This window comes from Vulpes vulpes, chromosome 1 (genome assembly GCF_048418805.1).
Source record: "Vulpes vulpes isolate BD-2025 chromosome 1, VulVul3, whole genome shotgun sequence".
Classification (NCBI taxonomy): Eukaryota; Metazoa; Chordata; class Mammalia; order Carnivora; family Canidae; genus Vulpes; species Vulpes vulpes.
In genome coordinates this window covers 16,146,053-16,161,581 of record NC_132780.1, presented here as the reverse complement: position 1 = coordinate 16,161,581, position 15,529 = coordinate 16,146,053, and the positions used below count along the sequence as shown (strand labels likewise).

General features: G+C 48.9%; 1 protein-coding gene across 1 annotated transcript in view; it reads left to right on the top strand.

The window, feature by feature from the left end:
• The window catches only part of NUP62 (nucleoporin 62), a 24,051-nt gene extending 8,522 nt beyond the window's left edge, over nucleotides 1-15,529 (top strand). The window contains exon 2 of the mRNA XM_026013716.2: nucleotides 12,821-15,529. Within this exon, the coding sequence (XP_025869501.1) occupies nucleotides 12,885-14,468 (1,584 nt within the window). The 5' untranslated portion in view covers nucleotides 12,821-12,884 and the 3' untranslated portion in view covers nucleotides 14,469-15,529. The remainder of the gene's footprint in view (nucleotides 1-12,820) is intronic.

Genomic DNA, 15,529 nt, shown 5'->3' with positions numbered 1-15,529 from the left:
ATGGGGTTTGATCCCAGCACTCTGAGGTCATGACCTGAGCTGAAGGCATATGCATGTACAAGTTTGAGGTGGACATATGTTTTCATTTCTCTTGGGAGATACCAAGCACTAGGATTGTTGAATTACATACAGGGTAACTCCATTTTTTTTTTTTTTTTTTTAAGATTTTATTTATTTATTCATGAGACAGAGAGAGGCAGGGACACAGGCAGAGGGAGAAGCAGGCTCCATACAGGGAGCCCGATGTGGGACTTGATGTGGGACTCGATCCCGGGACTCCAGGATCACGCCCTGGGCCAAAGGCAGGCGCCAAACCACTGAGCCACCCAGGGATCCCCAAAACCAAATTTAAATATCTCTTTCTTCCTAAGGAGCATTTTCTTGACCCTCTCCTTAACTCATTCCCCAGGTGAAGTTAATCATTGTCTCCCCTAGGCTTCCAGTAGGTTCTAAACAGAGCTCTTTCACAGTGTCATCCTATCATTTATCTCTTTGTTACTTTCAGTAAATTCTGAAGTAGTTGAGGGCAACGGATCTTATCTTATTCATCCAGACTTTGACATTTATGTTGACATTGGACAAATTACTTAACCCTAAAAGGTAAATACAGGTGGTACCTACCTCACGGTTGAAGGGGGTGAGGACTAACAGAGTCAGTACACAAAAAACACCTGGCACAAAATAACCCCTGGATCTGTTGATTCCACTGACAAGCATTCACTGAGTGCCTGCAATAGCTAGCAACCATTACTAACACTGGGATATGGAAATCACAGACAAAAATGCTGCCTGTCATGTAGCTGATATTCTAGTGGAGAGATAGTAAATGAAATCCATAAGTTCGGTATATTATTTCAAATGGTGTTAAGTCCTAAGGATAGCCAGGGAAGGCATCACTGAGTAGGTGACATTTTAGCAAAGGCTGAAGAAAGTAAAGGAATGATTCACGGGGACACTTGGGACAGGTGTTCCAGGATGAGGGACCCAGCAAAGGCCCTGGGGCAAGAGTACTTTAGGCAGTTAAGAACAAGTGGAGTTGGAGTGGAGTGATGGAGGGCAAGAGTGGCTGCCAGTAAGGGTGCCTTTTGGCTATTGGGAATAATGCCCCTGTGAATATTTGTGTGCAAGATTTTGTTTGAGTGCCTGTTTTCAGTTCTGGTAACTTTATATTTAAATATCACTCTGGATTTCAGGAAGGTAGTGACCATATAATATTGTCTTTGTTTGCTCAGCACAGGGCCTGTCCTGTTCTAAGTTTTAATGGATGTTTGCCAACTGAATAAGGTATATTTGTGAATTACCCAACACATGTTGGCATATGAGTGCAGAATAGTTAGTGCTTTTATCACTATTTTTTGATAAATGCAGTTGGTATATCAGATTGACAGAGGTTTCCTAGTCTCAGGTGCTGGCAGGTTGCAGGGAAATGATCTTTCCAGAAACTGCCAGTTAGAATAAAAATGGGTAGAGGCAGGTTGGAGGGCGATTTGGTGGCCCTCAGGAAAACCAAAATGCAAGCATCCATGGCCAGCAAGTTTACTTCTGGGGATCTGCCCTGAAAAAATTATTTGTGCCAAAGAAGGTGTAAACGAGCATGTTTGTTGCAGTATTGTTGATGAAAAGAAAAATTAGAATCGATTCATTTCCTCAGGCTATGAATGCACACACACATACATAGGTAAAAGATACATGGCAGCTTTTTAACAGCGCTTACCTCACAGGTGTGAGGACCACGGTGGAGGATAGTAATTAAGAAAATCTTGGCTTTGGGGCATCTGGGTTGGCTCAGGTCATGATCCCCCAGGGTCCTGGGATCGAGGTCCACATTGGGCTCCTGGCTCAGTAGAGAAGCCTGCTTCTCCCTCTCCCTCTGCTCATGCTCTCTCTCTCTCTCTCAAAGAAAGAAAGAAAGAAAGAAAGAAAAGAAAAGAAAAAAAGAAAATTTTGGCTCTGTTGATGTGCAAGACATTTATTTATTATTTATCTGTTTGTTTGTTTGTTTAATTTGACAGAGAGCCACAGCAGGGGGAGCAGCAGGCAGAGGGAGAGGTAGAAACAGGGAGCCTGATGTGGGGCTTGATCCCAGGACCCTGGGATCATGACGTGAGCAGAAGGCAGGCACTTAACCAACTGAGCCACCAGGGGCCCCACAAGATATTATTTTATTTTTTATTTAAAAAATTTTTTTTTTAAGATTTTACTTATTTTTACATTAGAGACATAGAGGGAGAGGCAGGCTTCCTGCGGGGAGCCCAATGCAAGACTCAATCCTGGGATCATGCCCTGAGCCGAAGGCAGACACTCAACTGCTGAGCCACCCAGGTGTCCCACAAGATAGTATTTTAAAGTAAGGACTGATGTATTAACTGTGTAGTTAAAATTTAAATGTTAAAAATGCAGTTAGAGAAAATCTTTCAATAGAAGAGAAACAAAACTGTTCTTGGCAAAATAGGTATGGGGCCCAGCACCAAAGTATTCCTCAGATCTCTTCCAGTCCCATTATTTTATATTGAATTATTGTTCTAGAATCTTCCTTAAAATTGACTCTTCTTTTGTTTCGTGACTTCTTTGCATACAGGTCTTAACCTGATTTGTTTTCCCTATGGGAATACTACTGTTTTTCCCCACCACCTGAGTTCCTTTGGGTGTAGCTCCAGGCCTTGGAGTAAAGGAAAGTGTAATTGCTAATTAGCTGGGAAATGACTTCTTGGGGTGAAACTAGTTTTTTTCAGGGGAAGGAAGAAAGGGAACGAATGAATCCAAGAAGCATTTGGGTACCAATTGAGGCATCCTACAGGAGCAAGTAGGATGTTGGGTCAATGAGGAAAATAAGCCTGCTTAAGATGAGTCCTAAGATCTAGAAAGTGAAAAATGGAGACAGTGGGTCTGACATGAGACTATCTGTGTACAGTGTACAGAGGCATAGAGAGCATACATTGTTTGCTTAAATGTATCAAGAAACTCTAGGTGGAGGCACAGGGAACATAACTGCTTGTCTCAGGGAGGAGAGCTGGTGGCTGTGGGGGTGGAGGAGGTCCGAGACCACAGTGTTCCTTTGGGAATGTAGAACCACATGAACAAACTGTGTTCACTAAAATAATTTATTTATTTATTTATTTATTTATTTATTTATTTATTTATTTATTTATTTATTTAGATTTTATTTATTCATGAGAGACCCACAGAGAGAGAGAGAGAGAGAGAGAGACCCAGGCAGAGGGAGAAGCAGTCTCCACGCCGGAAGCCTGATGTGGGACTTGATCCCCCAATTCCGGGATCACTCCCTGAGCCAAAGGCAGACACTCAACCGCTGAGTCACCCAGGTGTCCCCACAAAAAGAATTTAAATTACATTTTTAAAATAGCCACCACCAGGGCATCTGGCTGGCTCAGTCAGTTAAGGGTCCAACTCTTGATTTCAGCTCAGGTCATGATTGTGGGATTGAGCCCCAAGTAGGGCTCCTTGCTCAACGTGGAGTCTGCTTCTCTTTCTTCCTCTGCTCCTCCCCCACCCCAGATAGTATGCATTCATGTGCGTGCATGTGTACCCTCTTTCTCTCTCTCTACAATAAATGAATAATTCTTTCTTTCTTTCTTTCTTTTTTTTTAAGGTTTTACCCATTTATTCATGACAGACACAGAGAGAAAGAGAGGCAGAGACACAGGCAGAGGGAGAAGCAGGCTCCATGCAGGGACCCCATGTGGGACTTGATCCCGGGTCTCCAGGGTCACGCCCCAGGCTGAAGGCGGCGCTAAACCACTGGGCCACCAGGGCTGCCCATGAATAATTCTTTAAAATAGGTTGAGAAATGGAATATGTGTGACAAAGCTTCCTCTGCAGTTAGCATGCAGGATATTTAAGAACCGATCATGAGACTCCACCTGGGGGAAAAGATAGGCAGCAGTAAGATAAGCAGTGAGGCTTTCTGTGGCTCCTCCCCCTGAAGAGCAGACCAGGCAGTCGGACAGAGACTGCGGACAGAGACACCTCCTGTTTGCTGTCTCTTCACAGTTCTCTAATATTTAACACAAGTTCATTATACCTGAGAGATCGAAAGGCCTCAAATGTGCAGGTCCTCAGGGAGGAGCAGGCTGGAGGAAATTGGGACCAGAATCCTGAGCGGCCTAAGGGGTAAGAGGCAGTTGAAAACAGGCATATGTCTATCTTGCCTTCCCTGTTAGGGCCACTATGCACTATGGAAGAGAAGACCTTTACACTGCTGTGAGCTCTGAGGTTTCCCTGCTGCCGCTTTGGCTTAGAAAAGCATCCCTGCCTTTCTTGGAGGCTGTTTCCTGTAGCTCAGGTGGCCATGCCCACCAGGCAAGGTGGTTGTATAAGAGCCCAACAGAGTGACCCAGACCACCACCAGCTCCTCCCCGGCCACCTGGGACAGTTCCTCAAAATAAATGAGATCCTTTCACATAGACTTCTGTAGCATCATGCTGCACGCAGTCTGGCCACACCGACCCCTCACTGCTCTGGATCCCACTGACCACCGCTGCCTCGGCCTTTGCGCTGCTGTCTCTTTAGCCTGGAACAGTGGAGACTGCCTTGGCCCTGGTCTGGTTAGCAAGTTGCTCTCATCAGTTGATTTGCATTCCTGAAGGGCTGGCTCTCTTAGCGAACCTGTTCCCTGAGGGTCAGAGGATTTTTCTTTGACTCAAGGGAGAGAGGGGAACCAATTCAAGAGATAAGAAGCAAAGTTGGCAGACTTGGGGTGAGTGGCCAATGAGCTCTGTTTCATAGGTTAGTGAGACAGCCCAGAGGAGATGATGGTGGGGGCAAGAGACAGCAGACCGGACACGGAGTTACTGCACTGGCATAATGGCAAAGGTACCAGCAGGCGTTTGAGTCTCTGTGGGGATCAGATTTCCCTGGCTGGGCTGATGGGAACCAAAGGCAAAGATCTGTCCGGTCTCTGATTTTCCCCTTTTTTCTCCTACCGCCACTTCCTACTCCCTTTGTCTCTCTTCTTTGGTCTTTCTCAGCCTATCACCACACTTCCTCCAAGTCTTAAATTGCTAACTTATTTTAAGATTTTTATTTATTTATTTTTAAAGATTTTTTTTTTTAAGATTTTATTTATTTCTTCATGATAGACGTAGAGAGAGAGAGAGAGAGAGAGAGAAAGGCAGAGACACAGGAAGAGGGAGAAACAGGCTCCATGCAGGAAGCCCGATGCGGGACTCAATCCCGGGACTCCAGGATCGTGCCCTGGGTGGAAGGCAGGCGCTAAATTGCTGAGCCACCCAGGGATCCCCAAGATTTTGTTTTTAAGTCATCTTTATACGCAACTCGTATTTACAACCCCAAGATCAAGAGTCACGTGCTCTACTGACTCAGCCAGCCTGGTGCCCCATTAAATTGCTAATTTTGTGGGGTGAGGGGGAAGAATGGATCCCACAAAGGTAGCTCTTCCTTCCTTGCTTCCTGGGCCCCACCTGGGCTCGGCATTGTTGGCTGCGCCACCAGGTGGCTGTGGCCTGAAATGTCAGGAGGCTCTGCTTCAATTGCTCCCAGAACTTGCAACTATTAAGAGGTTAGCTTTTCTGGGGCCCCAGGGGTGCACCGTGCTAAGTGCCCAGTGCAGATCAGACAGTTGCATTTTCATAAAGACCGCATGATCTGTGACCTGTAATCTCTGTCTTTCATATGAGGAAACAGGCATGGGAGTGAATTTAGAATCTGAGATCCCAAGGTTTAATAGTGGAGAATCAGGAGCCCTGGCCAGTGGGCTGCAGAGCCTTGCGGAATGACTGACAGAAAAGGATGAACAAAGGTCCCTGTCCTCAGAGCACGTAGAAGTCCACAGTATGGACTTTTTTTTTTTTTTTTTTTTTTTTTTTTTTTTTTTTTTTTTTTTTTAGATTTATTTGTTCATGAGAGACACACACACACACAGAGAGAGAGGCAGAGACACAGGCAGAGGGAGAAGCAGGCTCCATGCAGGGAGCCTGATGTGGGACTCGATCCCTGGACTCCGGGATCACGCCCTAAGCCAAAGGCAAACGCTCAACCACTGAGCCACCCATGTGTCCCTGCAGTATGGACTTGTAATGATAGCTACAGTCCCCACCCCTGCCCATAAGTGGACTAGAAAACCCTGGACATACAATCCCAAGCCCCATCGAAAAAGCCCTAGGAAATAGAGCCCTTTGGCTGGACTTATTGCTGCCCCAAATGAAGTGGAGTAGAACTGGCATAAAGGAAGGGGACAGGGATGCCTGGGTGGCTCAGCAGTTGTGCATCTGCCTTCGGCTCAGGGCATGATCCTTGCGTGGAGCCTGCTTCTCCCTCTGCCTATGTCTCTGCCTCTCTCTCTGTTTCTCATTAATAAATAAATAAAATCTTTCTTAAAAAAAAGGAAGGGGACAGCAGCTATCTCCACCCCAGTGGATGAGCCTAGTGTGGAAGGGTCACTTAGTTTCTCAGGTGAGAAAATGAAGAACAGCTGTGGGATCAGGAAGGGAAACTTCATTGTGGCTTTGTCTCCACTGGATGGACTGACCTGGTCCCCAGCCTCACCTCCCCACAGCCTGCTGTACAGAAGCTGGCTTGTGTATATATCACTCTCTTGGAGACATGTCTGCCCAGAGAACCCCATTCGTCCTTTAAGACTTAATTCTGACATTTCCCTAGCTCTGGGCAGAACTTCAGGACATGCCCCAAGAAAGATCTAGATTCCCATTCTGGGACTAGCGTTTGCTGCTGTGTGACCTTGAAGAAGTCACATCACCTCTCTGAGCCTGTTTCTCATCCAGGAAGGATTTATTGTGCTCTACCTAGTATTCCGGCCCGGTGCCATTACATAAGTGGCACTTCATAAATGGCAGTTCTTAATTGTCAGATAGTCGGTCACTCGTAGTTATTTATGGAGTGCCTGCTACATGCCAGACACCATTCTAGGCACTGGGGATAGCAACAGTGAACAAAAGCAGGAAATCCTGCCTAGGGGGTTGACACCATCACCAGCCCTCCTCATGCTCCCAGGCCATCTTATCCCTCCCTCTGTCATAGGTGGCCTGTTGCTTCTGGGTTTTGCACACATCTACACCCCTGGTGAGGTCACCCCAGCAGCAGAGATTGTCTGGTTTCTCAGAATCACAGCTCACTGTTCTTTTCCCACCAGCTCCCCAGCTGCCAGGGCCCAGCAACTACAGCATCCTCTTCCCAGGACCCCCAGGCACAGAGGCAGACGTGCCCTGACCCTATCACCTCTCTTCTCCAGCCCCTTCCTCGGCCCCAGCTCTAGGGTGTGTTTCCCATCCATTTATCTAGATGGAGGCCATCCTGTTCTTTCTCCCCATTCCTGTATTGGCTTCCCATTTTCATCGTAACATAATCACAAACTTAGTAGCTTAAAACAGCACACATTTATCCTCTTATAGTTCTGGAAGTTAGAAGTCTGAAATGGGTCCACAGGACCTCCTTCCTTCTGGAGACTCTAGGAGAGAATCCATATTTTGTCTTTCCTACCTTCTAGTGACCCCCTGCATTCCTTGGCTTTTATCCCCTTCCTCTGTCTTCAGGGCCAGCAACATAGCATTTCTCAGAACGTTGTTTAGGTTCTGGACTTAGGGAGTGGACATGTATGGAGGCCCATTATTCTGTCACACAAACATACCACCTCCCCCCCTCCCCCCATTGCCTTCTTAATCCTTTCATTCCCCTTGGTCCAAGGCTGAGGTCCCCCCATATTCATTCCCAAACACCCCTGTTCCAGGTATAGCAAACGGAGTGGGAGAGGTTAGGAGGGAGAGAGTCCCCAGGCTCAGGAGCAGCGGCTCATGCCCCTTAATCACACTGTCCTCCTGTCGTCCTGGCCCTCAGGGACCCCAGAACTTTGTTCAATATGAGTCATTCAGCCCTTTTACCTGCATGCCACCACTCTGCTCCCCTTTCCCTGCCCTACTTTCTCTTCCTCCATAATGCTTAGCCTATTCTAGCATGCTGTATAATTCCTTTGTGAAGTTTGTGGTTTTCCTGCCTGTCTGTCTGCTCTGCTGGAAGTGAAGCTCTGTAAGAGCAGGGCCTTGCTTTCTCTGTCACAGCCATATTCCCAGGGCCTTGAATAGCAGGTGCTCAGATGTGTGTGTTGAGTGGATGTTGCACTACAGAATTTGCTTTGTCTCTGTCTTCCATCACCGTGAAGTTGGGATTTATTTTTTTTTTTTTAGATTTATTTATTCATTGAGACACAGGCAGAGGGAGAAGCAGGCTCCATGCAGGGAGCCTGACATGGGACTCAAACCAGGGTCTCCGGGATCAAGCCCTAGGCTGCAGGCGGCGCTAAACCTCTGAGCCACTGGGGCTGCCCCTGTAAAGTTGGGATTTGGAGCAGCAAGGAACTGTAGAGGTCAGGTGAATGGTCCTGAGTGAAGTTGGAGATGATGACAGGGAACCATAGTCCTCAAAGCCAGGGGACAGGATGAGTATAGGTCAGAATCTGTAACTTCCCTGGGCTGTGAAGGCAGGCAGATGTGGTGTGAAAAACAACAGATGCAGGTCAGGCAGCTCAATGAGTACCTCGGTGACTTGGAGGCAGTCTCTCCTCACTTCAGGCCCATGGGAGCTACAGATGCCACATCTGCCCAAAGCACCTGACCTTGCAAGCACTATCTGCTGCTCTTGTAGGAAAACTTACCCTTTTGGTAAAAATGGAAAATATGTATCAGAGTTCAGAATAGTATGTATCTGTTCAGACACATTCTTGAGAAACTCCCAGCTGGTCTTGATTGACAGCTTTATTCATTGAGACAGCCCCTGCAGAACCATAACTACTACATTTTGTTTTGTGCAGACTTACACTCATTTCCCCGGCCTGGGTTCTCTTTTCTCTGTCCCCAGGGTCCTGACTCTAGCTCTTGGCCTAAACCATCACCCCTGGCCTCCTCCCAGCCACCTGACCTCCAGCTTCTCCCCCTCCAGCCCATTCCCCACACAGATATGTGGCCACCCGTAACGTGCCTCCGTGGCTCACTCAAAATGAAGTCTGAGCCATCAGCATGCCCTTTCCCGACCAACAGCTCCCATCACATTGCACAGCACTACACACACATTATGCACAGGGGTCTCCGAGACCACCCTTAAGTTCAGTGATGAGCTAGAAAGACTCAACATAACTCAGCAAAGCTGTTAGATTCATGGTTACAGCCAAAAGTAGAGAGAATCAGTAAAGGTAAAAGGTGCACAGGGCTCAGAATCTGTGAGCTTCCAGTTCTCTCTCCAGGTGGAGTCATAGTGACAGCACTTAATTCTCCCAGCAACACTTTGTGACAGCACACGTGGAGTATTGCCCTCCAAGGAAGCTCACCTGACCCTGGGGGTCGGTTCCATGGGCATGGAGTGTCTGTGTATGTGACTGTCATTATTCTCTGGCCCCGCAGAGGTCAAGCTGGCAGGGCTTGGAGGTTATCTCACAGGTAACTGAAAAGGACCAGTCTTTTCTTTGGAATGTGCAGGGTTTGGACAATCCAGGCCTTCTGAGTCAGCCCTTTACTTCATACACAAACACTCCCTCCAGCCACACCAAGTCACTTAGCACCCCAGAGACCTGCTATCTCAGCCTCTCTCTGGCCCTTCCTCTAACCCACCTGACCAACCCTGGCTGACATCACATCCTTCCACACTCAGCTCAGGAAAATGCTCCCTTATGTGACTGCCATTCCCCCCATCCCTGCCTGCCTGGAACCCTGGTACTGAAGTTCACGTTTGCCGTTTCTCTGGCTACCTCAAGGACAAAGGCAAGGCAGTTACCATGGCTTAGGTAACTTCTGTGGGCCTCACTCTCCTGGTTTGTGAAATGGACTTGCTTTCATTTTTTTTTTTTTTTTAAGACTTTATTTATTCATGAGAGACACAGGCAGAGACACAGGCAGAGGGAGAAGCAGGCTCCATGCAGGGAGCCCAATGAGGGATTCGATCCTGGGACTCCAGGATCACGCCCTGGGCCGAAGGCAGGTGCTAAAGCACTGAACCACCCAGGGATCCCCAATGGACCTGCTTTCAGGAGTAAGTGAGTAATAATACATCTAAAGCACATAGCACAGGGTTAAATCAATATGTATGTGCCACTGTTAGTAGATCCCTAGCACCTGTAGTATGGGAAACCAATGAGGCACACTTAATAAATGGTGAATGATTAAACCAGAAAAGGCCCCACAGAAGATTGTTTTTCTTTTAGTTTTTTAATAGTTGCAGAGAACTTTTTATAAATGCTCTTGTGGAAAAATTTAGCCACAGCTTATTAATAGAAGCTCTCTTGGGCTGAGGTCTTGAGAACTGAGACATGTAGGTGTAGCTGTTCAGATGCTTTGGGCTGCCAGTAACGGTAGACTTGACGTGGCTTTTGAGTGAGGAAATGTGTGCGCTCATGCAAGAAGGAGTCTAGTGCAGGGCAATATGTGGCGCCAGTGGCACTGAGGCCTCAGACACTGCTGTGGTGGGAGTGAAGGGACCTTTTCCAGGAGCCCCCAATAGAGCTTTATAAAAATGCCAGGGCCTTGCCGCCCATAAAACTACCCCACTGGTCTAGCAGCAGTGTATATTCTGAACACCCCTAGAAGGGCTCCTGGGCAGCCAGTGGGGGATCTTCTGACTTAGACCATGTCCCAAGCACAGGTGGCCCCAGTGGCAGTGTGGGTGGTGTTGAGATCCTCTCCCTAGAAGCATGTGTCTGTGTGGAAGAGGAGAAGGAAATGTCAGGGTCTGGCAGGAAGGTAGAGGGTGCAGTGGAAATTGGGGAGGGGCAGCCACAGCAGGTTTTCTCTAGCCCAGGCTGTGACAGGATCCCTGGGTGGCGCAGCGGTTTGGCGCTTGCCTTTGGCCGGGGGCGCGATCCTGGAGACCCGGGATCAAATCCCACATCGGGCTCCCGGTGCATGGAGCCTGCTTCTCCCTCTGCCTATATCTCTGCCTCTCTCTCTGTGACTATCATAAATAAATAAAAATTAAAAAAAAATAAAACTGGTCCTGAAGAGAGAGAGGGAAGAGGAAACAACTTGTGGTTGCCTTCTCTGGGCCAGGCACTTGGCTTCTCGGTAATGACCTTGTTTATCCTTCACTGTGAGAGAGGATCACCCTTCTCATTAGAGTTGGGGAAACTGAGATATAGAGAGGCTCCAGGAATAAAGTACACCAGGACCCACAGCTCATAGCAGAAGCAGAATCCAAACCTGGGTCTCTTCTTTACATATGGAGAACCAACTTCATGCCTGAGAACAAGAGCTGTCTTGCTGCGGAATTACCTGACCTGGGTTGTTTTTTTTGTTTTTTTTTTAAGGTTTTTATTTATTTATTCATGAGAAACACAGAGAGAGGCACAGACAGGCAAAGGGAGAAGCAGGCTCCATGCAGGGAGCCCAACGTGGGACTCGATCCCAGATCCCCAGGATCACACCCGGGCTGAAGGCAGCGCTAAACCGCTGAGTCCCCCGGGCTGCCCCTTGACCTGTTTTAGATAAAGGGAAGATAAGCTCTGTGGAGTGTTGAATGGAGTCTGGGGTACACAATGGCAGCCATACCCCAAAGCAGGGCTGTTTGCCCTGTGATCAAATGGACTGGTTTGATGGAGTAGAAATAAAGAGTTTACAGCAAGGCCAGGGTTCAGGTCTCATGATAAGAATTGACAAGTTCCTTCCGTTTGAGCCTCTCTTTTCCCCATCTGCACGTGGGGATCATCATCCCAGCCTCCTTGTAGCACAGTTCTGAAGTTGGCTGAGGGTCTGGGTAAAGAGAATTTATATAACACGGTGCTGAGCACAGCAAGCTGCCTGGAAATCACCCCAGTGTCTACATTAGAATCTACACTTCTCGTCATGCAACCTAGGGACCTCCCACTGAGCAGTGGCAGCTGACTGTGAATTCATGTTAAATTTGAGGTCAGCCACAAGTCCTAGGTTTCTGAGAACTTATGTACAGCTGAATGTTCATAGGCCCTCCTGGGGTCCCTTCTCTTCCCTCACCAGCACCAGCTCAGGGCCCTGTGAGCATGTGTGGATCCTCTGGACACGTGATCACTTTCCCTCTCCTTCCTCCCCACTCTGTCACTTTCTCTAGTGGCAGCTTAGCTGCAGATGGCTGGAAAGATGAAGGGGTGCCCGATATGCACATTATCTGTGCCCTACACCTCCAGGTGAAGGAGGCCACCTCTTCTTGAGACCCTGGTCCAAGTTAGTAGTCCTGGGACCCATGTCCCATCCCTGAGCTAGGAAGAGGGCAGGGGGATGCTCCACCCTGCCCTCTTCCTCCTAAACCAGGGCTGTGCCTCATGTCCTACCATACAGCTCAGCTTTCTGGGGCTTCTCTGTGAGTTCCAGAAAGGTACTCGGGGTGGCACTCAACCAGATCAGTCCACCACCCACCACCTCCCACTTGCATTTAGCAGGGAAACTTGGGGAACAGTTCCTAGAGGTGTTATTTTGTGTGCTTCTAGTCCCACTTGCCTGAAGTGTCTTGAATCTGAGCTCCTCCTCAGGGGCTGAGGTCAATTCAGGTGCATGCCCTTTGGCCTTCCTCTAGGGCCACAGATTACTCCTGCTTGTGCTGAGCATGGCCGTGCATGTCCCAAGCACGGCCGTGCATGTCCCAAGCACATCTGGCTCCTAGCACATGACTCCCAGGCATGAGCTTATGCTTCCAGATCTTTCTTTTCTAGTTTTAGCAGGGCCTGGCTAGGTTATGACAGGGAGTGAGATGGTGGCCACATATTCTAATTATCCAGTCCCGCCACCCTACAAACTGCTCCATCTTGCATTGAGGTTGCCTTTCCAAAACTGCCATCTGATCATGTGACTTACTCTGCTTTAAAAATCTTCCCAAGGTTTCAGACACCGACGGATTTGCTTTGGGAGCCAGAGTAGCTGCTGCCACCAGAATCTGGAGCCATGAGTGGGTTTAATTTTGGAGGCACTGGGGCCCCCACAGGTGGGTTCACATTTGGCACTGCAAAGACGGCGACAACCACTCCTGCTACCGGGTTTTCTTTTTCTACATCTGGCACTGGTGGGTTTAATTTTGGGACTCCCTCCCAGCCAGCTGCAAGTACTCCTTCTACTGGCCTCTTCTCCCTCACAACCCAGGCTCCAGCAACACAAACCCCAGGATTCAGTTTTGGAACCACAACTCCTGCCACAGGAGGAACTGGATTCTCCTTAGGCATCAGCACACCAAAGCTAAACTTGGGCAGCGTGGCTGCCACCCCAGCTACAGCACACCCTGGCGGCTTTGGGCTCAGTAGCAGCACCCTCACCAATGCCATCTCGAGCACTGTCACCTCCAGCCAGAGCACAGCACCCACCGGCTTCATGTTTGGCTCTGCCACCACCTCTGCTGCTCCTTCCACCACACCAGGGGGATTCTCATTCACAGGGGGGAGCACGTCCCAGACCGGGACCTCAGGTTTTAATATTGGCTCAATGGGGACTTCAACCCAGCCCACGGCACTTGCTGGATTGCCCTTCACTCCTGCCACTCCAGCAGCCACTGGAGCGGGAGCCACACAGCCAGCTGCTCCTGCACCCACTGCTGCCACTACCAGTGCTGGGCCCACGCTGTTTGCCTCTCTAGCAACTGCTCCAACCTCATCGACCACCACTGGGCTTTCTCTTTGTACCCCATCAACCACGGCTGGAACTCCTGGGGCTGGAACACTGGGCTTCAGCTTAAAGGCCCCTGGAGCAGCTTCTACGGCCTCCACAACAACATCCACCACCACGGCCACCACCACCACTGCAGCCACCACTGCAGCCACCACTACCACCACTGGCTTTGCCTTGAATCTGAAGCCCCTTGCACCGGCCGGGATCACCAGCAATGCACCGGCTGCTGTGGCCGCACCACCTGGCCCTGGCGTAGCCACTGGGGCATCCACCAGCCCTGTGATGACCTACGCTCAGCTGGAGAGTCTGATCAATAAGTGGAGTCTGGAGCTGGAGGACCAGGAACGGCACTTCCTGCAGCAGGCCACACAGGTCAATGCCTGGGACCGCACACTGATTGAGAATGGGGAGAAGATCACTACCCTCCACCGTGAGGTGGAGAAAGTGAAGCTGGACCAGAAGAGGCTGGACCAAGAGCTCGACTTCATCCTGTCTCAGCAGAAGGAGTTGGAAGACCTGCTGAGCCCATTGGAGGAGTCGGTCAAGGAGCAGAGTGGCACTGTCTACCTGCAGCATGCCGATGAGGAGCGTGAGAAAACCTACAAGCTGGCAGAGAACATCGATGCACAGCTAAAGCGCATGGCCCAAGACCTCAAGGACATCATCGAGCACCTGAACACATCTGGAGGCCCTGCCGACACCAGCGACCCACTGCAGCAGATCTGCAAGATCCTCAATGCGCACATGGACTCGCTGCAGTGGATCGACCAGAACTCGGCCCTGTTACAGAGGAAAGTGGAGGAGGTGACCAAGGTGTGCGAGGGGCGTCGCAAGGAGCAAGAGCGCAGCTTCCGGATCACATTCGACTGAGGCGCCAGCCAGCTTCAGGGCCTGTGGGTTCTGAGGGTGTTGGGAGCAGTGGGGGACGCGCAAATTATTGTCTAGTTTTTGGTTGCAATGAATACTTGTTTGTTCCTTTCTTCCAAATGGCTGTGCCGTTGAGAACACTTCTGTGATTTGACTTTGCAGTAATGAAAATGAAAATATTCCAGTGCTCTGGTCCAGACGGCCTGGTGGATGTGGTTTCTTTGTGTATCTTTTGTGTATCCCTGACCTGTTTTCACTATAACCACCACCTACCCTATCCTTCTTGTTCCAGCCAAGTGCTAGAGAAGTGCTGGAGAAGTTCATCCAAAACCATCTGTCTCCCAGCTAGGATCTGCTTAGGGTCCACTATGTCCCACACATAGTCTTAGGTACAGGGAAAAGAGTCTCCGTCCTCAACAAGGCAGCATCTTGGTGTGAGGTGTGTACCTGTGGAAACTCACCACCTGTACAAAGAAGGGAATAGTGAATAGGACTGACCAGGAGATGTAGAATTTCAAAGGAAGGACATGAATACAGTGTTAAGACAAGGGTAAGACTTGCACCAGCAGGTCTTTACTTGTCTGGCTGACATGCCACCCCAAAGCTGGGTCAGGTGGCTGTCCTGTGGCCCCTATACCACACAGAGCGTGCATTTTTGGTAGCACTTGCCACACTGTCTTGTGTAAACTGTTTACTTCTGTGCTTCACCTTTAGAGTATGAGCCCCCATGGGCCGGGACTGTTTCTTGTTCCCTTTTGTGTCTTCACTACAGTCCCTCTCACATTTTCAAATTTGAATGAATGAACAACAGAGGTGAAACATGGCATCAAATGTTCAGCCCCAAAATGCCTGCTGAAATGGCCACAGGGACCAGAGATGGCCACAGACTCGGTTCAGAACTTGTTGATGCTGAAGCAAACCTAACTTGTTACAATGAGATCCATGGTGATGTCCAGAAGACAACCAGTTGTTGCCCAAATGTCTTTTTGTATTTGTCTTTATACTTTGCACTGTCTATGACTCTATGTTGCTTTCCTAAATAAAATGTATTGTGGAAGGAAAAA